At 49.6% G+C, this 25,041-nt stretch overlaps 1 protein-coding gene across 2 annotated transcripts in view; it reads left to right on the forward strand.

The window, feature by feature from the left end:
- LOC116823283 (dual specificity testis-specific protein kinase 1-like) overlaps window positions 1-25,041 on the forward strand; it is a 56,983-nt gene that overhangs the window by 26,385 nt on the left and 5,557 nt on the right. Inside the window, exons 2-6 of one of the 2 annotated variants that reach the window (XM_032777744.2) lie at window positions 9,062-9,261; window positions 18,322-18,443; window positions 18,613-18,661; window positions 20,021-20,170; window positions 24,725-24,898. In XM_032777744.2, coding sequence (XP_032633635.1) covers window positions 9,073-9,261; window positions 18,322-18,443; window positions 18,613-18,661; window positions 20,021-20,170; window positions 24,725-24,898 — 684 coding nt within the window. In that variant the 5' untranslated portion in view covers window positions 9,062-9,072. The remainder of the gene's footprint in view (window positions 1-9,061; window positions 9,262-18,321; window positions 18,444-18,612; window positions 18,662-20,020; window positions 20,171-24,724; window positions 24,899-25,041) is intronic. The other variant, XM_032777743.2, reaches the window with a different exon arrangement.

The following is a 25,041-nucleotide window of genomic DNA, read 5'->3' on the forward strand; positions in this document are numbered from 1 at the left end:
AAATGCTGTAAGGATTGTCTTGGGATTTTCTCACACTTGGTTAGAAGCCCGGTTTCATAAAGTATAACTTTATCCAAGGGAGAGTATTCACTGCACAGTACGTGGAGTTCTGTTATACCTGTATCCTTTTTTATAGCCTTTTGCTTACCTGTTTGGCGCATATATATGTAATATATATATTTTTGGACAGGAGAGCAAAATTAGATGTGTATTTGTAATAGTCAGCAATACAGTATGGGTGGGCAAGTACAATTTGTGCCTGGTCTGGTAAATTTCTATTATGATTTTACAAGGCTCACTGGCATCTTTGTATCAAAAAGCCGGCATGGACCAAAATCTGCTCCCATTTACAAATTGAGTGTAAATCAAGAGTAACTGCTGAAGCCTCTGTATCCATACCACACCACACTCATCACCATGGTATCTGAGCACCCTCTGCATTTACACCCGTGGAACTCAGCAACACCTTCCTCCCAACATCTGTCAGTCTCTTTTTCTATGTCCTTCCCCCCAACTGACTAATCATTTTAACCAATAGGATTGCAGTATGCAAATTAATTATTGATGATCTCAAGGGAGGAAGTGGAGGAGAAGAAAAGTGGTGGAAGGTTGGAGTGATTTACCACTCATGTCACAATTAGCCACTTGGGAATATATTGTTCATAGGGTAGCAGCAGAGTGAGACGGGGTGAGAAGAGAGGCATAGGATTGCAGGGGCTTGGAGACAGGCAATTTGGTTAGCGATTAGAGCATGGAACTGGGATTTAGGAATCCAGGGTTCTGCTTCTAATCCCAACCTTGCTACTGGCTTTGGCTGAGATCTGTAGCCTGTATTATGCAGGAGGTCAGACTAGATCAGCAGCTCTCAACCACGGGTCCGAGGCCTGCTGGGGGGCCAGGAGCAGGTTTCAGGGGGGCCACCAAGCAGGGCCAGCATAGACTTGCTGGGGCCCAGGGCAGAAAACTGAGGCCCAGGGCAGAAAGCTGAAGCCCTGCTGCACGGATTTGAAGCCCAGGCCTAGAGTCCCACCACCCGGATTGAAGCCGAAGTCTGAGCAGTGTAGCTTGGTGGGAGCCCCTGTTGCCTGGGGTCACAGGGAATTGCTGGCTGGCTACCCCCTAATGCTGGCCCTGGCTTTTAGATGCAGAAAACCAGTTATTGTAGCACAGGGGGGCCATGCAGTTTTTATAGCATGTTGTGGGGGGGTGCTCAGAAAGAGAGAGCTTGAGCACACCTGGACTAGATGATTGTAGTGATCTCTTTACGCTTTAAAATCTGTGACTCTATGAGAGAAGGAAAAAGAAGAGGCAGGAGAGATGGGGAATGGAGATCAGATGAATATCAGAGTGAATCCATCGATCAAACCCTGCTCATACATGAGTACTCCCTCGTTTTCCTTGCTGCTATATACTGCTTTAACTTGGCACTGTTGCAAATGCAAAATGCCTAGAAACACAGAATTGGTTTCGAAAGGCTAATGGGTCTGTGGCTTCTGGCGTCGCCCTGGATTTCTGCTTTCATCGCCAGGGTTGGGCGGCTGATTATAGGTTACGAAGACAACCACATGTGCTAAGAGCTGTGGCCACGCAGCTGGGCTGGGTTTAATTAAATAGGGCCAGGGCTGATGGAATCTGTTCCCTGCAGATGGGGCACTGTGTGAAAGGTGGAATCCCATGCTCCATCCATCTAGGAGAGTGGCTAGGTAAGGAGAAGGAACTGTTTACACCATGCGGCTGGCACTTGCAATTAATACCTCTCTCTCCTGGGGCTCGTTAGGAGAGGCCTGGAAGGGATGCAGAGTGAAGCTGGAGACGCAGATGGTGACTGGGTTAGGCTGAGGCATGACCCTGCAGCGGGGCTGGGAGGCTGTGTGGAGCCATGAGGAGGAGCGTTGGCTGGGGGAGAGCAGGCAGTTACCCTTGGCTGCACTGACTGTAGATGCCTTCCCCTCTCCTGCCAGAGCACTGCTCCTAGGATCACCAAATGCCACCCGGATCATCAGTAAGCTCTGCCTCCAGACAGGCATCGTGACTATGGTAAAGGGAGAAGCAGATGGGCTGCCAGCGAGGGGGTAGGACAGACTGAGGGCAGTGTCTGTCCTCTCCCTAGCGCTGATGTACATGAGAAGTAGTGCCATTGAACTCGGTGAACCCTGCTGTCAGAGAGCAGAGAATCAGGTCTGAAATGATAGGGATGGGGCAGAACTAAATCAAAATAGTAAGAGACGGGAAAGACCATGTGGTCCATCTCCGAAGAGAGGGGTGTAAGGACAACAGACCTAGAAAGTGTCCTGTTTACAAACATGACTTTTAGCCCCCAGAAGTAGTGATGGAAGAGTTCTATGTCTGGCAGGAAAGATGCCACCCTGAAGTCCTCTCTTTATCTGCAGAACCAGCACGTGCTGCCCTGCCATGGTCCTTCGGTATGTCAGCTAGTTCTAATCACCTTGGGGGATTTTGTAGTGGGAACACATGATCACTAGGCAATGCCCTGGCACCAACAGCTCCTGTCTGTAAATAGGATTCAGATGGTGATGATCTTTGCTCACTGCTGACCTGAGCTAGGCTTGAACCATCAACTGGAGGCTTTATAGCCCATGAGCAAATCCCTGAGCTATTCATTGTCCCCCACTTATGGCCTCTTTTTCATAACTACTCAAATATCATATTAATCCACCTCCCCATGAGTGGCAAAAGCAGGGCTGCCTAGAGGATTCAGGGGGCCTGGGGTCTTCGGCGGTTGGAGACCCCCGCTTCGGCAGTAATTTGGTGGCGAGGGGTCCTTCGGCTCCAGGACCCACTGCTGAAGTGCCCCGAAGATCCGCAGGGGTGACCCCCCCGCCGCCGAATTACCACCAAAGGGGGACCCACTGCCAAAGTGCCGGGTCTTCAGCGGTAATTCGGCAGCGGGGGAGTCCTGGGGCGGAAGGACCCCCCTGCTGCCGAAAACCCGGAGTGGAAGAAGCTCAGGGGGTCTGTGCCTTGCGAGAGTTTTCCGGGGCCCCCAGAGTGAGTGAAGGACCCCTCTCCAGGGCCCCCGAAAAACTCTCATGGGGGCTCCTGCGGGACCTGGGGCAAATTGCCCCACTTGCCCCCCCCCTCCCCCGCAGCCCTGGGCAAAAGAGCCTTGGTTGTGAAGAAGCTCACAACTAGTTAAGTCCTGTCCTAATGCGGTGAAAATCCTGGTCGCAGTGGTATGAGGGGTGGGCAGCAGTTTTTCCCATTCCAATCTGCCCTTAGCTTTGACAGCTTTGAGCTTTTAATGTGCTAAGGAGGATATTCACTTCTAGTGTCAGATGAGGAGGGTCACAGATCAGTGGTGCCTGATTCTCCCTTGAGGCCAAGAGCATATGGGCTGTGAAGAGCAGGATGAGCCAGTGGAGAGGAGGCGGAGGGATGCAGGTGAGGGATGCTTGCTCTGGAGACATGAAAACCTGGTTACTACATTTAGGGAATAAACCACAGCTGGTGCCTGTTGGGAAACGGAAGTAATTGCATAAGTGGCAGTAACAGAGAAAGCAGGGAGCAAGATGTGACTTGTCATATCCATCTAGTGTTTTGAAACAGTCAAAGGCCTTGTCAGGCCTGGTTTTAATTCCCAGAGCTGACGAGAGTGTGGATTGTGGCTGTTTCAGGGGCTGGATGGGAGATGGCTGCACAGGTCAGTATTACAAAAAAGGGCTTCCCAAGCACCTCTGCTCTCACTCCCAGAGGTGAGCTCCCCGTTCCTGTCGTCTCTCTCTTTTGACCAGGAAACTGCCTCCACAACTCTTCTCTCAGCCTTCTGTGAGAGCTTAAGCTGTGTGGAAAGGCATGTGGAGTCTCTCTCCCTTGACGTCAGTGCTGGGCTGATCTTTTCTTTACTGACACCTTTGGCGGTAAGATTTCCCGTCAGAACTGCTAATAAACATGATAGAGACTTTCTTTCACAAGACTGTGTGGGAGCTGCTGGCCAGGCCTGGCTCTTTGCTGGGCCGCCACAGAGCTTGTACTTCCTCTGGAAACCTCCCCGTAGTGAGAGCTGTTAGAAGCTCCAGATTCGTAGGGCTTGTCTACATGGGGAAGTAGCCAGGAATCACTATCTCAATTGCTACCTTCCTGTGAGAAGTAGATCAAGCTAAACCACCCAAAGACACTCTCCAGTGCAGAATAAGAGCGTCCACATGGGGAATTAGTGTGGAATTGTTATTGTGCATAAAAGTCACACCCTCGGCTGTTTTGCAATAGCCTCCCCACATAGACAAATCCACAGAGAGTGAACACTGGAAAACTGAAACAATTTGGAAGTAGGAGGAAGGGGTCTGAATGTTGCATTCTAGGGTATGTCTGGGGGAGGAGGGGGTAGTGCTTGGCTGTGAGGGGGTTTGCTGAGAAATGTATGGGGGAAACATATTTTAACATGCTGTAACAAATACAAAATATCCAGCTTTGCAGACAAGACTGTTGTTCTCTGTCTGGCAGGGAGGGTTCTGCCAACGTGGCCCTCGTTATGTTAAGTCACTTGCAATGTTTGAGATAATTGCTGTGAATTATTGTGCCATATGCATTTGGGTGTGAGAGGAATATATGTGACCCCTGTTTGGGTAGCAAGAGGTTTTCTGTGGGAAGTTTGAGTGCCTGACAGGCCCGGACACTTCCTGAGAAGACATTTGCAGTGATCTCTGAGCATCTCAGACATGACATAAGACCTGTACTGCTGCTTTAAAACAGAGGTTGAATGTTCAGAACAAAGGGTATTGTTCATCTTAGCCTCACCCCAGGAGCAGAGCCAGTGCCAGGCCCTGGTTTCAGAAGTTGGCTCATTACATGAAAAGCCTTTCAGTCAAGTGTCTCGGATTAGGAACATTCAGCTTATTATGGTTGAAAATGCATCACGATGTCAGAGAGGGCTAACTGTGTCATGGGATGTTCAGAAAGACTATGGGGAAGAAAGAGATTGAATACCAGTTGCTGGTCTAACGTATGGTTGTTTGTGGTAGTGGCTACGGACCCACCATGATCAAGAACCCATTGTGCTGCGTGATGCACTGACACATGTAACCTTTCTGCCAGGCCAAATAGATAGCAGAAAGGGCCGGGTTTAATGCATAGGGGTCCCTTCCCTACAGCATAACGCAAAACCAGCTTGAGCCCCCACCCAGTGACCTGGGAAAATCTTACACACACCCCAGGGCGCCTCGAAGAGGCAATACTTCCCCTCTTGCAAGCACAGAGTCTCGGTGTAGCAGAAAAGGTTTAATTACATGAGATAAACAACAAGCATTAAATTGGGAAAACACCTTAACTAGAGTTCATGGACCAAACCGTGAGCAAAGACCCACCCCAGGAAATTGGGCCATGTCCTTTTCCCTGGGCTCTTGAGTCCAGCAACCCCCAAATCACCCCAAGACTCTGAAGTCCAATACCCCAAATGTCTCTAGAGTCCAGCAACCCAAAGATCACCCACAGTCCCAAAAGTCCCGCAACCCAAAAGTCTCTGTCCCGGGTTAGTGCAGCCCCAGAGTTCGAGAGTCTATCTGCAGAGGTTCCCCTCCCCCAGCCTGGGTAGAAAGGGGCGCCTCACATGGTCCGGGGCCAACTGCCCTGCCTCTCCATGGGGTTCTGCTTCCGCCTTCTCCACGAACTGCTCCGCTTTACCAGCCACTCCTCTCTGCTCCTCCAGCCGTCCCCACAAACTGCTCCGCTCTGCTCTGCCAGCTGCTCTGCTCCACCAGCCGTCCCGCAAACTGCTCAGCTCTGCTCACTCTGTGGGCCGTTCCACCCATCCCACAGCTGCTCCGCTCTGCCAGCAGCTCTGCTCCACCAGCTGTCCCGTGATCCACTCCAGCCGTCCCCACAAACTGCTCAGCTCCACTCACTCCGTGGCTCCACAACTGCTCCACTCCGCTCTGCCAGCTGCTCTGCTCTGCAGTATAGCTTCAGGCTCCTCCACTAGTTAGCACAGTACTCAGTGGTCTCAGCTCAGCAATTCCAGCTCTTAGTGATTTCAGCTCACAGTAGGGGAGTCCCAGTGGTAGTGCACCATTAGCCCAAAGTAAATTCAGCTCAGCAACCTGTATCTAGATTCTTAAGGGAATCAAAAATCAACTCTGATATTCCATAGTGGAGAGAACAGTAGGTGGAACTGGTGCTTCTGGCTCACACAAGGAGCCTACACCACCAGGTACAGATATCTGTCGCCAGCCTCTTTCAATTGACTGGGTTTTGGAACCCATGTCCCTTGTCTAGCAAGTGCTATTTAGTTGATAGTGAAACCCTTTATCATAAAACAGTTTCGTAGTTCCTCATTTACTTAATCAAGGTGACAACACTTTATTCCTCCTGTCCCAATAACAAAGAAATTGGGGATCCCACAGCTGTGAAAGTAACCATTTTAGGCTGCTGTGGGCAATGCTGTGCCTATGCAAACACGATCAGCCTCTGAAATTCTTTTCCACACTCGCCATAATTCACCACCAGATGTCAGGGTAGAACTCATCCTAACTCTGCTTACACACATAATGAGAGACGAAGAGTTTACAATCTCAGTAGACAGGTCATGCAAAGGGGAGGGAATAGGGATAGAACAGACAAGCAGAGTGAGGGTCAGCAAATGGCAAGGCAGTGCCACCATTTAAAAAAATTCTTGGCATGGTCCTTGATGAGAAGGGTTAGTGTGGTGGACAAAGGAGGAATTTCTCTGGGGAAGTTGCTTCCTAACCTCTGTCACTTAGTGGCTGCTTTATGCCCTGAAGCATGAGTGTTTTTGTAGCCCTTTTCAAAAAAAAAAATACAAATGGTGTGACTCAACTAATGTAACTGTGGATGTCCCTTATCCATTTTATAATTCTGCCACGGTCTTGGCTCCAGTGATCTTTTGTGGCAATGAGTTCCATCTGTGAATAACTCATTGTGTTAAAAACAGAATTTCCTTCTATCAGCTTTAAATGCTCTGCCTTTCTGTTTCCCTGAATGTCGCCTTGTTCCTGTAGTATGAACGAGTAAAGAGGAGTGGCCATCTACTGTTTCTGTCCCATTCCTTTTTTCTCATGCCTCTGTCATGCCCAGCTCAGCTCCAATTGCCAATGATGGTGTCAAGGTCAGAAGGGACCCAACTGGTGGAGCAAGTGTGACATGATGATGATGTCTTCTAAGTAATTATTTTAAGTTCCTAAAGGGGGCGAGATCCTCAGCTGGTGCAAATCGACATGGCTCCCTGAAGCTCAATGCATGGTGGTGAATTACGCCCACTGAGAATCCAGCTCATGTGTCTGGCCCTGTTGCTCCCGGGACAGAAATGAATTCCAGATGGAATGAATTGTATGTGATGGGAGCACCAAGGGTACAGTGGAATGCGCAGAGCCCTTGAATCTGCTCACACAATAGCACAACTTTGTATGCTATAAACTTTCATTGGGATGCAATGATGTGTTCTCCCCCTATCCCCCCACCCCCTCAGCCGTGGGCTCTGTTCCATTGCCCAATCTTCTTGCAGACACTGCTCCAAACTCCCAGGTTCCTAGGAGGCCTTCAAATAAATCTTGGCATTTTAAAAGGCCATTTCCCTCCACCCTACATGTCGGCAGTAATCCGAGGACAAATGGCCCCCTTTATATAAAAAGGAAAAAAATCGGCCCCGGTCTGCAGAATAATGCGAGGGGGCCCTTTCCAGCCCCCTGAGGATGCTGCTGGAATCCTCCTGCATACAAAGAGGTGATTGATGAACTAAGTCAGCCCGGGAGGAGATGGTACGTGGGAAAAAGCTGAGCGGAGAGGCTCTGAAAGGGAAGCCTTTTCCTGTAAAAGAGCCACCTCCTGGGAGGTCAGTTGTCCCTTAAGCTATTGTGCCTGGTGCACCCAAAGAACAGGAGAGAGTCTGACTAGGCTGGGAGGGGAAAAGGGGAATCCTCTGCTGGATTGCTTGCATAGCAACACGTGACCCCAAAGGTCACAATAGCACCGAGAAGACATTGAAAGCCCACTGGGTGTGAGGGTTTTTGTGTGGCCGGCTGGCTAGAGCAGCAGTTTGGGAGTCAGAACTGGGTTACATACCCAGCTCTACTGCTTGACTTAACTGTGATTCTGGGTAAGTCAGTTCATTGCTCCAGGGCTGTTTCCCCATGTGCATAATGTAAGTAACGAGGCTGAGGCTGACGTGCCTTGCACAGAGCTGGACAGGCCTGGAGAGTGTGGTTCATGCAGGGCAGGACTCGTGAGCCTGATCCACTGGCAGTTAGTCCACTGGCCTTACCCCGCCTGCATCACCTGGGGGTTTTGGTTGTACAGATCCTTCTGTCCAGGGCACTCCCCGCTCCCAGGCACTAATCACCTTTTGGAGAGTGCTTGGAGAATCCCAGCTTCAAGATGCTACAGGAGAGCAGATGGTTACTATTCCATCAGGCAGGCTGTCCCCCTTCCCCCTCACCTGAGCCGGCTCTGCTCCTGCCTGCTGCTTGGATCTGTATATTGCGGGAGAGGGAAGAGCCTTGTAATTTCCCAGGCTGGGTGGGGAATGGAGTCCCAGTGTGGGGACACTTCAGGCTTTGCACTTCGTGTGTCGGCATGATGCCAACTTGCTGAGCTCTCCCCAGGCTGCTCCCAGCGGCAATCTTCCTGCCACCTGCCGTCCAAGCCGGGCCGGAGCAATTAGCTTTCCTCCAGGAAAAGCCAGCGCCAGGAACTGATGAGGCTTTAATAACAACAACAGGAAGTCCCCTCCCCCCACTCCCACCTCAAGTGCAAAGACTTGAGAGGAGAAAAGCCATTTCAGGAGAGAGCCTAAAAGGATATGATGCTTGAATCCATCGCAGCTTCTTGTTTTACCTGTACTAGCCACAGCTGTTGTCTCCCTATCTCAAGGCCAGAAGGGACCATTGTGACCATCTTAGTCTGGCCACCTGCACAGAGCATCCCTAAAATCATCCAATCTTGATTTAAAAATGGTCAGTGATTAAAGAATCCACCAGGCCCCTTGGGAAATTGTTCCGGTGGTTCATTACTTTCACTGTTAGAGATTTACGCTTTATTTGCAGTCTGAATTTGTCTCGCTCCCACTTTCATGGTGCAATGTGATTTGTTTTAGCAGCCGTCCCCATGATGTGCGAGACGGGACTGATCTCCCCGGAGCCCTCCAGCCCGATGCAGTACTACGGAGAGTCCTCCGACACTTACTACCATGTTGACCGCTGGCAGAAACTCCGGACAGCCGTCAGGAAGCTGGAGTTCTGGGAAAACTTCAATGCTGAGCTGATAGGCAGCGGCTTCTTTTCCAAGGTTTACAAGGTAAAGCAACCGGGGTGGCCTGACGTAACATGAGAGGGGCTGCCCTGGGATGTGGAGCAGCTCTTGGCATGCAGGGTGTGGGATAAATGTGTCCATGCGGAGAACTCCTTCTCCTAACGTCTTACTTGGCAGGACGCTGCTCTGCTGTCTTACTCCCCAGACTTTCTTCCTCCGACCTCACCCTGTGAGACTGCTTGAAGTTGGAGAGGAGAGGAACCGCCCCTCACATTGACCCCTTTCCCCCCCTTCGTAGAAGCTCTGAGGGGGTCGCTTTGGTTTATGATGAGGGGGAAGATGGTCTTGTGCCTGAAGCATGGAACTGGAGGCCAGGAGTTCTGGCCCTGACTGTGCCACAGACTGTGTGTCTCCAACTGGCCCCAACTCAGGCCCTGAGTTTTCTTTTTTCCCAGGAGTGCTCTGCCCCCTCCCTTGCCCTGCCCAATCTGCCCCTCCCTGAGGTTTCGTCCCACCTCTTCCCAGCCTGTTCGAACCCCTCCCGCGAGGCCCTACCTGCTGCTCTCCACCCTCCCCCAGCCGCCCAAACAGTTGATCAGCAGCAGCTTCTGCCTGAATAACTGGGCTGGTGGGTACTGAGCACCCGCTATTTTTTTTCCAGCTCCAGAGCACCCACAGAATCAGCACCTATGTCACTGAGTGACCATGGGCGACTTGCTGCCTCTTTCTCAAACTCCCCTTGGAGGAGCCTAGTTTGTCAGTGGTTGCCAGGTGCTCTGAAAGCCTCAGTTAAAAGGGGAGCCATAGAGGAGATAAGAATTGTGACCCTGTCCTGGCCAGTTCAAGGCTTGAAGATATTTACGCTGTGTACAGATTTGGTGTTGAAAACAAAACTGAAGTGCGCAGTGAAAAAGAATCTAAAATTAAATCCCACACACTTCCCAAAGTAGCAGCCTCCCACTTCCTCTGGAAGCTCCAGCCCACTCGCTTGTCTCTTGATGCATTGTCACAGTGTGTTAGACTAGCTGTTGTGGTGTTATGGGCTGGTGGGTCATGCAGAGCAGTCAGATTGAGATGTGCGGGAATCCCTCAGGGCAGGAATCCCATAGATCACTGCAGGCTGGTCTTTGATGCCTCATGAGGTACAAGCGGGTGACACCTAACAACGTACCAGCGGATGACGCGTAGCATCATACCAGCGGGTTACTGCTGTGTTCTGAATGTAGGAGCTTCTGATTCACTTGCTGCATCAGGCACAGCTGAAGTGGGAGGCTGTTGAAACCCCGCTCTGGGTGCTGCTCTCCATATATCACCTGTCCACCTTCTCCATGACAAAGTGCTTGGAGTGTCTCATGCAGGGGGTGTGGCATGCACGTGGCAGTGGATCATATGTAAATAATGCTTAGTTTGGGAGTGGATGACCCACTCCCCATTGCCTAGTTGGCCTCCATATCCACTGCCTTGTGGCACCTGTGCGAACAGCCCGTGGGGTTGGGGGGGTAGTTTCTTTAGGGGGATGGGGCTCAGACCCTCAACTCTAGGAGAGGCTGCCATTTCCTTTCCTCTGCTTCTTTCGCAGTGCCACCATCTAGCCAAATTTGCTTCTCTACTATTTTATTTTACAGTAGCCTTCCAGAACGCTGCAGCTCACCATAGTCTTGTTAATGGGGATGTGACACATACATTGGATGGAAACAAATCTCCGATGGATCCAGCAGTTTGGTCAGAGCCATTTTGGTGTGACTGTGTTCCTTGTGACTCTATAGAATGGCTAGCCCTGGGAACAAGACAGTAACCTCTGGTCTTCTCCATGCAAGCGCAAGATGCTACCACCAGATCAGTGGGTTGACATATATAGACTTTGGACCAGATCCTCAGCTGGTGTACGTCCGTGTTGCTTTGTTGAAGTGAACGGTGGCATGCTAGTCTACACCAGCGGGGGATCTGCCCCTCAAAGTGTAGAAAATTTAGCAGTTAATTGAAAGTATAACTGTGTGTTGACTTTTCAGGGTGCTAACTTATCTTACATCCATCACTGTGGTATCTGGGCCCAGTGTCTGTATAAAGTTTTGGTGGATTTCTGGTTGAGAGAGACTTGTTTTAAAGGGTATCTCCAGCTCGAATGGTATTTCAAGCCTGTGCAATGCCCCTCCCCACTTCCCACAAGAGTCTTGGTTGAGTAATCACTCATCCCCACCTCCACTGAGGGCCTACTGCCTCCTCTCTCTCTTCTGCCTTTCTTTAGCAAATTGCCGTAGTAACAGTTGCTGTTTCTATTGTGCGTGACATTTCCCGTCTGTCCCACTGCTGAATGGGATTCCAGCAGTAGGCAGGTTGGAGCCACACAGTTTGAATGAAGATAAAATAACTTTTGTTAAAAGCAAATATATAAGAAAATAAAGGTTGAATGAGATGCTTGGTTCAGAGACTTGGAATGCAGAGAAGGACGGGTCTTGGCCATTGTCCTACACTAGGCCTTGACATTTGATTGGAGACTCGAGTGTTACAGTTACTAAGCATGCTGATTATTTGCATTCTCAATTCCCCATTTTCCTTGTAGGTCTGGTGGTCTCCTTTGGACCCTATATCCTGTAACTGTGGCATGTTTGTACCGTTGAAGATGACGCTTTGATGTTCTTTACCGGGAGTTGCTCTCCTCCAGAGAGCTTTACGCTCATTCATGCAACCTCTCAACATAAAATCCCCCACATTTCTGATCTGGGCACTGAAATGTTGCCTGTAGTGTCTGTGCAGCTGTCATTTATCTCTCATCTCACACAAGCAGGTAACTGTGTAAGTCCTCGCGTACAGACAGTCCCCCAACCTGAAGTAATAGTCACCAGCAACAATACACCACACAAACACAAACACTAACCCAGGAACCTATCCCTGCAACAAAGCCCTTTGCCAGCTGTCCACGTATCTATTCAGGGGACACCATCACAGGACCTAACCACATCAGCCACACCATCAGGGGCTCGTTCACTTGCACATCTACCAATGTGATATATGCCATCATGTGCCAGCAATGTCCCTCTGCCATGTACATTGGCCAGACCGGACAATCTCTACGCAAAAAAATAAATGGACACAAATCAGAGGTCAAGAATTATAACATTCAAAAACCAGTTGGAGAACACTTCAGTCTCCCTGGACACACACTAACAGACTTAAAACTGGCAGTTCTTCAACCAAAAAAACTTGAAAAACAGACTCCAATGAGAAACTGCAGAACTGGAATTAATTTGCAAACTGGATACCATCAAATTAGGCTTGAATAAGGACTGGGAGTGGATGAGTCACTACAAAAACTAATTTTCCCCTACCTGCTGTTACTCACACCTTCTTGTCAACTGTTTAAAAGGGGCCACCCGGTTTACATTGGCCTCATTACCAGTACAACCGTGATTTTTCCTCCCTTGGTATTCTACTGTTGAGAATAGCCCACTTCCACTTTAATTGAATTGTCTCTTTAGAACTGACCCCCTATATCATAAGGCAACTCCCATCTTTTCATATGCTGTGTATATATACCTGCCTGTTGTTTTTTCCCACTCCATGCATCTGATGAAGTAGGCTGTAGCCCACGAAAGCTTATGCCCAAATAAATTTGTTAGTCTCTGAGGTGCCACAACTCCTCGTTGTTTTTGCTGATACAGACTAACATGGCTACCATGCAAGGTGGCTAGAGGGGAAGACTCGACTTGGATTTCAGCACTCGAGAGATCTGGGTTCAGTGCCCGACTCTGCCCTTGACTCGCTCTGTGACCTTGGAGCAGGTCCCTTTCCTTCTGAGTGCCTCAGTTTCACCATTTCTGACATGGTATTCAGGCTCATGGTGTGCATGAGCCTTGATTCATGAATAGTTATCTAGTACTTTAAAATTTCATGATGATGACACTAGTTAAAGGCAAAGCCATGGATGGATTTTTGCTGGTCCATGTTTTAGATGCAATTGGAGATAAGATTTTGAACTTCTACAGCTCCTTTTTTCGACGGACCTTAAATTCAGCAAGCCTCACAACTCCCTGTCGTGCCCCTCCTTTTTGATGAGCAGAGTTTAAACTTCATCTCTGTCCCCTGGTTTAGGCCCAGCACAAGTCCCTTTATCACTTTTCAGCTTGTGTTCAGTGGTGGGAAAGCCCCGGAAATACCTTTCTGTCCCTCTGATTCTCAGGCTGACCCAGGGCAGAACTGGATCCCAGCATAAATTAACAGCCAAAGGGCTGCTCTAAGATATGCTGGCTAGGGACTGCTCTGCTGGCAGGGGATTGGGACGCGCTGTGTGCTCCAGCCACGCCCTCAAGCCACCTAGGAATGTCCCCTCCACCAGGTGGTGGAGAGCAGATGGCCCAGATCTGCCTATGCTGACTGCACACCACTTGAGGATCCCCCTTATATCAGGGGAATCCCTGGAAGCTGGTTAGGGCAACTTTCCATCTCTTTTGAGATCTGGCCCATAGAAAGGCAAAGGATTATTGATGTTCCGATCTTCTCAGTCTCAGGGATCTGGGTTCAAATTCAGGGCTAGGTCTCCGTCTGAAGCAAGTCTGGTGGTTTCATGCTAGTCATTATCTCCTGCATTTCCACCTCAATAGCTACTACCCTTCAGCATAAACTAATAACGTGTGTAACAGGATAAGCAGACAGAAGGAAAGGGGAGAGGAGTCATGTTATTGAGCAATAAAGCAGCCTGGTAAAGAGCCAGCTGTGACTGAAGTGAGGTGGGCAGTTACCTTCGTTATGGTGCCAGCACCGACCCAGCTTGGGAGAAGGAGAGAGGGGGAGGAGGGAAGGAATTAAATGAATGACAGTGGAAATGATACCAGCTTATTAAGCACTACGTTGCAGCCCTGACAGCAAAACCTTTCTGCATAATAAAGGATGTTAGCGAGAAACCCAATCCCTGGTGATTCACTCTGTGCCTGCAGTTTTGAAAGGCTGCTCTGCGATTCTGCATCTGATTGAAGTGGTGTAATGTGTGTCTAGGGACTTCAACAGCTTGGCCACCACAATGCATCTGTTTAGGACAGAGGTGGGTCAGAAGGAGGATGGGGCTGCTCAGAAGCCCAGGTGAGGGGTGCCCGTGGCATGTCTCCAGAAGTGCTGCAGAGGCATGGAAGATAATTGGCACCGTTGTCAGTTTTGCACAGAAAATAAGGGTGGAATTTGCATAATGGGTCCGCACGTTTCTGTTCAGCTGCCGTTTCTCTGCACTCTAATGAGCTAATAAACCTCCCCAGAACGATATGGTATCTTTTCTTAAAGCTTTTTAGAACTTGCAGCTTGTGAGTCTAAGAACCCCTCAGTGCCAGCTGGCAAAGGTTTCGCTGTGCTGTCAGCAACTCCAGTCAGGCCTGACAAACTAATTACACCCAACACTCCCCTTTCATAGTGTTTATCCAGAAAGTGTCTTGTGAGGTATCAAGTGAAAGCCAGTAACGCCCTGGTCCTTAATATCATCATAAAATACACGTGTTAACCCTATATGAGGAGTTATCTATATCTACTGATATTGTGCTTTTAAGTCAACAAGGCCGAGTGGGCAAACAGGTTTTCTACCAGACAGAAGCATGTCTGTGCGGCTGTACCTGTCTCCACGTAAATGAAGCCTTGTGAACCAAATACAATGGGAGTTACATTTGGAAACAAAATGGGAAAAACAAACTAACATGGTGACGTGAAGGCAGCCTGGTGCCAGCACACCAGAGAGCCAGCAACCCGGAGAGAAGAGTCCTGCCTGGGGGGTAGGGTGACCAGATGTCCTGATTTTATAGGGACAGTCCCGATTTTTGGGTCTTTTTCTTATATAGGCTCCTATTACCCCTCACTCCCATCCTGATTTTTCACATTTGCTGTCTGGTCACCGTATTGGGGGTACACTTCAAAGGATACATTTCAAAGGTTTACTGGACTAGAAGAAGAAGGAAAAAGAACCTCTTTGTTATCGATTTACCAACCTTGAAGGGCGTAAGGGACTCGTGAAAATCTAGATCCCGGTGTGACTGTAAACCAGCAAGTTCTGCAGAAAAGGTTTTAGCTGAGAACTGGCTTTAGATAAGACTAGCTCGCTAGAGTGACGTTCTAGGCTTGGGGAAGCGGGTTAGCTTTGTGTTTTGCTTGTAACCGTTGCCTTTCCCATTATTCTTATTCCACACTCACTGGAATCAGTGGATCTCTGGTCTTTGTTAACAGACTTGTATTTGTTTTCACGGTAAATACCTCACTGCCCTGCGTTGTTGTAAAGGACCTGATCCTGACTTGCAGCCTTCCTGCTGTTGTACAGTGTCTCTTTGGGGATAGCTTATCCAGTGATTACTGTGGGTGTCCCGTGACAGGGGCTGGACACTGCAGGGGGATGTGACTGGGGTGCACCTGCAGTCCTGAGGAGAGGGCTCTAATCCTGAAAGGCGGATGTTGTCCAGGAGCCGATGCCCAGCTGCCACAAGATGGTCTCTCTCACTTGGGTGGCAAGGGCATAACAAGGTCACCCGCAATCCTGGGTGCTCCGAGAAGGTGTCTCGCAGCTGTGGACATCTTGAATGCTCTCTCTGCCTTTTGCGCAGCCACAGATTTCAGGAAGCCCACAGCCTATGGAGTAAAATGTCATTCACTCTCAGGGCAGTCTGTGTGCACTGGTCAGTTATCAAGTGCAGTAAGGAGATGAGTAGCGGGGTCGGGGTCGAGCTGGGTTAGGATACCAGGAAGCCAGGGTCAGGTACCAGGTAAGGTTACAGACAAGTAGCAGAGTCGGGGTCAAGCTGGGGTCAGGAGCAGGAGTTTAGCCTCTGCGGCAAAGCATGATAAGGAGTGGAAGGAAGCAGATGGTCTGCGTCATTGCTCAGACAGCTCCCCAAGATGGCTTCTGGTTTCTATACCAGCATGAGCCACTCAGTGGGCTATGAGGGCTCTGCTGTGCGGTACTTCCTGCAGTGCTTAGCTTCACAGGGTCCTCTAGCAGAAACCAGTGCTGATGTGGAAGTGTTGGCAGCCCAGAACCCTCGTGGTCTTACAGTGCATCTCTATCCATATCCTGTAATGACGGTGCATATCATCATAATGCACATTGTTAAAGTTTGGTTATAGATTAGTAAATCCCATGGTTGGGTAATGCCTGATCCAAAACGTCTTTGCAATCCGTTTAAACACAGGGGCTGGGTTACTCCTATAGTGGGTATTTGATTGCATTATTCTTGGAAGGGAGCAGACCTGAGTTAACATTGCACCAAGGCTTATTTTATCTTGCAGCCATTGTTATAATTAGCATTCCTCTCTTTCCAAACTGGGGCCAGGTCTACACTACGCGCGAAAATCGATTTTAGATACGCAATTTCAGCTACGAGAATAGCGTAGCTGAAATCGAATATCTAAAATCGATTTACTCACCCGTCTTCACCGCGCGGGATCGATGTCCGTGGCTCGCCATGTTGATTCCGGAACTCCGTTGGTTTTGGTGGAGTTCCGGAATCGATATAAGCGCGCTCAGGGATCGATATATCCCGTCTAGATCAGACGCGATATATCGATCCCCGAGCAATCGATTTTAACGCGCCGATACGGCGCGTAGTCTGGACGTGGCCTGGATTGATGTGAGTCTCTTTGTTCAGTCCACCTGCTGTGTGAGGTGGTAACCTTATCTGTAAGGTAGCTCGTGCACGTAGCCGTATCACACATGAAGTTTTGGGGCACTGAATGTGTTTAAACGGTTTTGTCCTTTAAACAAATGACAAAAAGGGCAGAAAGTTAAACAGCGTGCCTGGGTTCACCTTGAGAGCCCCAGCAATAATGTCAAGAGACTGATCAAGGCTGTACCAGCTGATTTCCTCCACCTAACAATTACCTTGGTTTAAAAATAAAACATTAAAGAGACAGTTGGCCAGAGGTGGAGCTGGGCAAGGAATAGTTTTCCCATCCTGCAAATATTTTTGAAAGTTCTAAATTTTTCTTGTCTTGAATCCTGATGAAAGGTTCCAAGCTTGAAAATATTTGCAAATTGAAACACTGGTTGGTTTGTGTTTTTTGTTTTGGTTCACCTGAAACATTTTGTTTCAACACTTTAGAAATGTTTTGTTTCAATGTTGACCTTTTTTCTTTTTTAAACCTTTTTTTTTTTAAAAAATCAAAATTAGCTTAGATGTTGAAATGAAAAGTCATTTTGAACCGGAAAATCAGGGTTTTTTGTTTAAAAAAAAAAAGTCAAAACAAAACATTTGGACAGTTTTGAAACTTTTTTCCTGCAGTTTTTTTCCAGTTAGGAAATGTGTAGAATCCGGCCCTGTTGAATGAATGGTTTCAGTTTTGGCAAATCAGCATTTAATCAGTTTGTCAGCAGTTCGTTCTATGACTTGTGGAGCCGACCAGGATTTAGACAGACCCCTTGTAGTGACACTAGGCAGCACAGTCTCTGTTATCAATCTGGGACCTACAGAGCCTCAGAGAACCACAGGGTCTGTCAGTGCCTAGCCCCCTCAGTGAACTCTGTGTTCATCACAGTCAAGCCCTGTTTCTACCACCGGGGGCAATAGAGGTCTCTGCTAAAAATGCCTTATTTAGTCTGTTATGTTTTTAAGGGGAAGTTAATGTTCTATATTTGTGTCTGAATTTGAGAAATGGCTGCTGGCGGGAAGCCCGGGAAGCCAATTTCTCTAGCTATTTACTGAGGAGATACATGGGAGAGTAACCTTGCCTTGAACCACCTGCTAACATGCATCTCTGAGAGTGGCGGGGAGAGGAAAGCCCAGATTCCATGGTCTGTTCGGTGACTCGGTGGTGCGTTGTGACACAGGCCCTGACCAAGCAAAGCTCATGAGCACATGCTTAACTTCAAGTGCAGGAGTAGTCCTGTTTGGGTCTGCTGAGCCTGGATGCTCTGGACCTTGGGCTTGATATTTGACAGCCCTGTGCCTTGTGCAGTAATTTACACCTGTGCAAAGCAGGTATGAAGCTGCGTGGTAGCATTTTAGCTCTCATGTTGCACAAGGTATAAGGCAAGCGTGGCACCAGGCCTTGTGTGATCTTGGGTAGGATTTCCTTTCCTTGTTGGGGGCTGGCGTACGTTACTGGGATAAACTGCATCTCACCGTGTCGTTTTTCATGTTGCTCCAGGTGACTCAGAGTGCGACCTGCAAAGTGATGGTGGTGAAAATCTACAAGAACGACGTGGACCAGGAGGTGATAGTGCGCGAGATTAGCTTGCTGCAGAAGCTCTCCCACCCGAACATTGTCAGGTGAGTGGCACCACAGGAGAGGCAGTGACTAGGGAAGAGGGCACTGGTAGATGTGCCAGGCCTGGCTTTTTAAGTCAAGAGTCAGAGTTTGAATCTTTGGATGCATCTTTCCAGTAGTTTTTGTGCTATGGGAAAAAACATAACCCTGAGTTTTTGTCCTGCCTCATAGGTACCTGGGGATCTGCGTGAAGGATGAGAAGCTGTACCCAATTCTGGAGGTAAAGGCTTGTTGCTGGGATGCTTATTGCTTTAAATTGTGAGGACAGTCAGGGTCATAGGGGATGAACTCTTGCAATCTCGCTTTCCAGAGGAGACGTGTAAAGCACAGGTAACCCACGCTATTGTTCTTCCTCTCTCTAGTGGGTGGATCACATGTAGATGTCCACGAGTCTCCTGCTGCCACTGAGTGAATAGAGCTGGTCTTTAGTTCTGGCAGGTGGAACTCACGCTTTTGGATCCAGAGACCCTGGTTTCTGCCCTGGCACATGGGTGGTGTTGCTCACAGATTGCGTAAGGCACTTTCACTGCAGGGAAGGAGACAGAGCGGAACTGCACTACAAATGCAGTTTCCCATAACACAGTTATAGGGCCCAATCCTGCACGGCATTCTCGGGCAGAATTCACGTCTTGCCCGACTAAAGAGGGCAGGATCAGGCCTATAGTGTCTTTCAGAGAAAACAGCGTCTCAGACTAGACTCACACAAATGACACTGAAAGGGAGTAGGCTGGGGAAACCAGAGCTGTTTGGAGTGGGCTGAAGAGTGGGTTGCGAGTGAGCAGAAAGATTCAGGGAGGATCTGCAGAGAAGTAGCCTCTTGTACCAACAGTGTCAAGATAATATTGAGGGGCAGAGAGGAGGCCGTTGCTAGATGAGCAAGGAGGGGAATAAGAGCGAGAGGTGGCCAGGTAGAGCAAGTACCTGGAAGCAGTAGAAACACTGCAGCATTTGACAGCACTGACCTCAGACACTATGGACAGGCTGTTTGGGAAAGGCCCGCTGGTGCTGTAGCTCATGATCCAGCTGCATCAGCAGAGGTTGGAGGGGGAGTATTGCATGGCCACGCCCACGCACCAGCCTGACTTTCGTCAAGAGCACCGAGCCCCATGCTGAAATTCACTCACTCAGGCTCCTGCCCAGCACGTGTGTACCCATGTGTGTCCTTGCTGTTCCCCATGGCACAGGCCCTTGAGTGGGGGTGGAGTACTGGGGCTCCCGGGGTTAATCCGGTGCTGCACGCTAGTACTTTCCCGGTGTGCGGTTGCAATCTTCTGCTCCACAGTAATGATTTGCTTAAACTGCAATAGTCCTTGTGGTGGAAAATTTGGATACTGCCACAATCATTTATTCTCTTTTAATGGGAGTGTTTGTACAGCACCCAGCACTTTGCTGCCGTGATCTTGCTTGAGGCCACTGTGTGCTGCTGCAGTACTCACCACTATTGCGAGAGAGGGGCTCATCAGATCAAGCAATTCCCAAACAGAGATGAACTGGAGTGTTTGCACAGGTGTATTTGCAGAACCTCCTTTCCAGCAGAGCGTAGCCTCCATTGGCTCCCTGTCTTGTCTCGTTTTTGCAGTACGTTAACGGTGGGTGCCTGGAAGAGCTCCTGGCCAGCAAGGAGATCACCCTCAGCTGGAAGGAGAAGGTGGACTTGGCTTCAGACATCACAAGGGGGATGATCTACTTGCACTCCAAGAACATCTACCACCGGGATCTCAACTCCAAGGTAGGCTGTGCTCAGAGGTTGACATTCACCATCCCCGGATAAAGGGCTAGGCCTGTGTACCACTTACACGGCCAAGGCACCACATAAGTCCCATTTGAGCCCACAGGGACTTATATGGTGGGACTTATATGGTGTCTTGGCCAGGTGCTGATCCTCTTTACCAAGGGTGAGTTGTGAAAGCTTCCTTGGCGTAGCCTGTCGTTATGTACCAAGGTAGGAGATGTTGGAAGAGCTAAAAATAGACTCCTTAAAGCACACTTATGGTCAGAAAAGCAACTTGGGTAAAAATGGACGTGCCAGGATTCCACATTTCTTCTCCCGCCGTGGCTGCGAGATGTCCCCTGTCCAACTTGCGAATCAAACCCAGGGTTTTGTCTCTAACCACGAGCTCCACAAGGGAGAAGAGCAGCGAGCCATCAATAACAGGAAGGGGCAAGGTGCATTGAGTTATTTTGCCCTGCCACCTGAACTCTTTCTGCTTGAGATGTGTAGCTGTAACGGTTCCCACTTGGGGAGCATGGTCTAGTGGTCACGGCTGCAGCTCCTGACTGCTAAGGGGATTGTGAGGATGGGAGGACAGGGCCCTCCCACTCCACTAGACTCCGACCCAGGGCCCTTTGGGCTACCAGTAGTCTGTCAACCAGGGCTGCTTAAGGCTGTCCTCCCTTGGCCTCTTCCTCCTGTCCACCCCCTCATCCCTCGGGGTCAGCTTAGTCCAAGGTTTTCCCCGGTGGGTAATGCAAACCGCACTAGGTTAAGAGGGGGTTACCAGTGTCCAAGTCCCACAGGGTATTTCCCTGTCTAGTTGTCTCTGGGGTGGGTCCCCCCTTTCCCTCTGGAAGGGCCCCTTTAGGCAGCTGTATCAGCTTCCCTCTGCTCTGCTGGAGCTGTGGGCTGCCGATCTGCTCACTTCTGGCTCTGCCACCCAACTGAGCTAATTCCCTGCCTTTTAATTCCTCCAGCAGATGGAGCATTTGCTGCAGGTGTGTGTGTGGGGTTGGGGTGGGGCTCAGAAAGAAAAAGTTTGAGGACCCCTGCCTTACAGGAGGGGAGGGAGGATGGCAGCGTTATAGAAACACAGTAGTGCCACCAAGGCCAGGATCAGATCTCCCATTGACTTCAGCGGAGCTACTCTGATTTACAGTAGGGAGCAAAACAGAGATTTACTCCAGCTGAGTGTCTGACCTCAAAGCCAGATCTGACCAGAGTCCACTGAGCTTTTACTGAAGCAATAACCATGTTCCTTTGCAACTGAAGCTAGGCACGTAGTGACCTGGTTGCTGCTACTGTGTCGTGACTCCTCTATTGATGTTCCCTGAGCATCTCGGCAGAACCTTGCAATATCGATGGAGTTTGGCTGTGATGAAGCCAGCTACGCACTACAAGCCCGAGGAATATCAATACAGGATGCTAGCTTGGCTTCATTATCCCCACAGCTGTTTGCCCAGCTTAATCACCAGCCATCAAAACACAAACTGCAGTGGGGAGCAGCTTGGCAAACAGGTTCAATCCGCCTGTGGCTTTCCTCACTGTTGTTCTATAAAATTCATTTATCTGCATGTTGCATTAATTCACTACAAAATCATAGCCACCCTGGTCCTGCTCAGAAAGTCAATGCACATTTCAGAATGTCACTGCACATCATCTGTGTCTCTCTGCAGTTGTTTGGTTCTGATATGAATTTCTGTTTCCCTGCAATGCTGACAGCCTAGACATGGGAGGGTAGAGAGGGGAGGCAGGCATGAAATCCACTTGTTAGTGGCATCCAGCCATCTGAAGCAGCTGTTTGCTTTTTCCAAACCTGCCTTACTCTGACCAGACCCATAGGGTAAAATCCTATGGAATTTGACAGAGATGAAACAATAGGTTTCCATAGACATTGAATAGGATTCTGTAGAAATTACTCTCCAAAGCCTACTGGCATAGGATTGAATAGAAAATGATCTGCTTTTCAGAGGTGGCATGAACCATTCTATAGCAGGGATTTATTTCGCTGTTCAGTTGTGCAGCATGGTCCAAAAAATCCTATAGAAATGTTCTTGTTTTCTGTCCAATTCTATAGGACTTTGCCATAAGATGAGGTGTGTGTGTGTGTGTGCGCACTGTGCAGTCTGAAAAACCCAGACCAGGTCCTATTATATCAACCCCCTAACAAAGGTTAGTTGTGGGGAGAGCTGTCCTGATTTTAGACCATCTCCCTCTATTTACGAATACAGAACCAGGCTTCGATTTTAGATGCCTAATTCTCATGAAAATGTAAGGGATTTGTGCATGCATCTCCCTTAGGTGGCCTTGAAAATCTCAGCCCAAACCTCTCACCTTTCCAGGGTCCCTGCTAAAAATTAGCCCTCCCGCTTCTTGTAGAAGCAGCGAATTCTAGGCACCGGTTTCTCGAGTGATTGATGTGCCCCTCTCTGACCGGCGAGCTATAATTAAGGCCCTTCGTTTCCAAGTTTTCTTTTGTTTAAAATTTCCCAGGAATTTGCCACTGTTTGTTACAAACATTAAAAAATGGAGGCATATTGGTGGAAAAAATTAACTTCAAAGTTTTCTGGGTAACTATCAGGATTAACATTGGGGGATGGGAGGACAGGAAAAAAAGCAACAAGTGGAGAAAAGTAAGAGTGCTGAAATGAACCAAGTTTCATGCGGTGGTTTCCTTCTGTTTATTTTCTTTTAAAACCAGAGGTGGGACATAGAGGCTGGGATCCAGGAGGTGGCAGGTGAAAGGGCCTGTGGTAATTGCATGAGAACCTGCTAGAGAGGATCACTCGCCTATTGGAAATAGACAAATGTAAATACCCTTTCCACTCCTCCTGAAACAGATGGAGGAAAGAATGTTTTGTAAACTTGGAAACATCCCCTGTGCCTTAAGGCTGCGCTGAAGGGTGTGGGCCCAGAGGGGAGTGAAAGGCTGCACCCCTTGAATTCTGGTCTCCCTGCTGGACAGAGCCCCCCCGCTGACCCCAGCCTTCCAGCACTGCCCCTGCACAGGGCAAGCAGCTGGGCAGCGCTGAAGGGCTGAGATTAGCAGGGGGATCAGACAGGCTCTGTCCATTTCTAGCAGCTCTGTCACTGCAGTATCTGCCCATCATCTCTCGAAATGCCACTATCCAGTCTGCCTGTCTATCTGAAGCCATTGCTACCCACACTGAACTTCATCAGTGAACCCGAGCCTGTGCTGGCTAGTCCCTGTGGCGCACACGGGGAGCAGTAGCACAGAAGGGTTCTTCAGTGAGGCCAGAATGGTGCGTAGAGACTTTGCCATCAGCACATAGTTCACAGCAGGAATGGGGCCTTCTCTCTGATGGGGCTTGATTCTGGCGTCTGGATGGAGCAGGGAAAGGTGGCCCACGTCACTGCCGTTGTTTGTGGGTTTGCGGAGGATTTGCAGTTGCAGTATTGGGGTCATGGCCCATGGGGTGACAGGGTCCTGTGGCTTCCACAGGCAGTTCCTGCAGGAGGTTCTTCCCCTGTGTGGGGTGGGAGGAGAGATTTGGAGAAAGTGCTTCTTTCCACTGAATAAATTCTCCTCTGCCCCTTTCATCTATCTCCTCCTCTACCCATCTTTTCCATCCCACAGCATCCTCTATGCTTTGAAAAGGCTCCATATGAGGGGGGTGGGGAAGGATGGTTCTTACAACTCTGGAAACCATGTCGGTGTCCTCTTACCCCTAGGCAGACAGACAGTGTCAGTGTCTCTCTCTCCCTCTCTATCTCTGACACCCCCCTCCCACGCCCCCCTTTGAAGTAGACCAGCCAAGCAGCTCTGGATGGGGCTCGGCTCATGGGTATGAGACAAATGGGCCTTGAGAACCTGCCCCTACTCGTGTTGTTCTCCTGCAGCAGGAAACGTTCTGCAGAAAGGCTCCTTTCCTGCTCGGTTAAGTTAAAGAGAAACATGAAAGCCGTGTGCAAAGAGGGGTGGCAGAGCAGGACCTGAGCCTGGCCTACGGCCATGGTATTGCTGTCTCTGCAACCCCTTTCCAGGGAACTCAGAACTGGTTTTAGGAAGATACCCTGCTGGGAGGGACCAGAGCCCTCTTTGGGAGGGGTAAGCATTGAATGAAGAGCATTATGACAGGAGAGGCAGCCTGGGCTAGTGGTTTGAACAGGAAGCAGGAGGCAGGAGCTCCTGCTATCTATTCCTCACTCTGCCATCGACTCGCTGTGCAGCCTTGGGCAAGTCACTTAAATGCTCTTTCTGCAGTTTTTCATTGGGCGAGCACAGCCCCCCTGCGGGTCATGAGGGTCACTTCAGGTCTGTCCAGGGCTGTGTACATGCTGCTGCAAGCTGTGGCTGCGACTGGTCATTCAAAAGTCTCCATCCCACATGAGCGTCCTGAAAACATTCTGTCCCCTCCATTCCTGTTGATGCTAATACGCACTCTGTACCTCCCCAGCTCAGCTGAAAGCTGGTCAAGTGCCTGAGGTGGGTGTGTTGCAAGAGGGGTGGTGTTGGGGTGGGGGTGGGAGGCTGGAGGCGGAGAAAAAGGTTCAGCTGCTCTGTGCATGGGAATCTCAGACTAGCAGCCCTGGGGGGTTTCGTTTCAGAACTGTCTCATTCGCGTGACCCAGCGGGGCCGGGAAGCCTTGGTGACGGATTTCGGTCTGGCCAGAGAGGTGGTGGAGCTGCCCGTGAAGAACCCAGAGAGGAAGCTGTCCCTCGTGGGCTCAGCCTTCTGGATGGCCCCTGAAATGCTGCGGGGGGAGCCGTACGACAGGAAGGTACAGTTCTGCTTCTCTGCCCCTCATGTGTCCACGAGGTCCAGGTCAGGTACCCCTTTCACTCTTCAGAGCCTCCTGCACAATCAGTAGTGTTAGCATCTCTTCCAGATGGTGGCTCTGTGATCTTGACTTGGTTATGAGTT

Source organism: Chelonoidis abingdonii, chromosome 24 (assembly GCF_003597395.2).
Source record: "Chelonoidis abingdonii isolate Lonesome George chromosome 24, CheloAbing_2.0, whole genome shotgun sequence".
In the NCBI taxonomy this organism is placed as follows: Eukaryota; Metazoa; Chordata; order Testudines; family Testudinidae; genus Chelonoidis; species Chelonoidis abingdonii.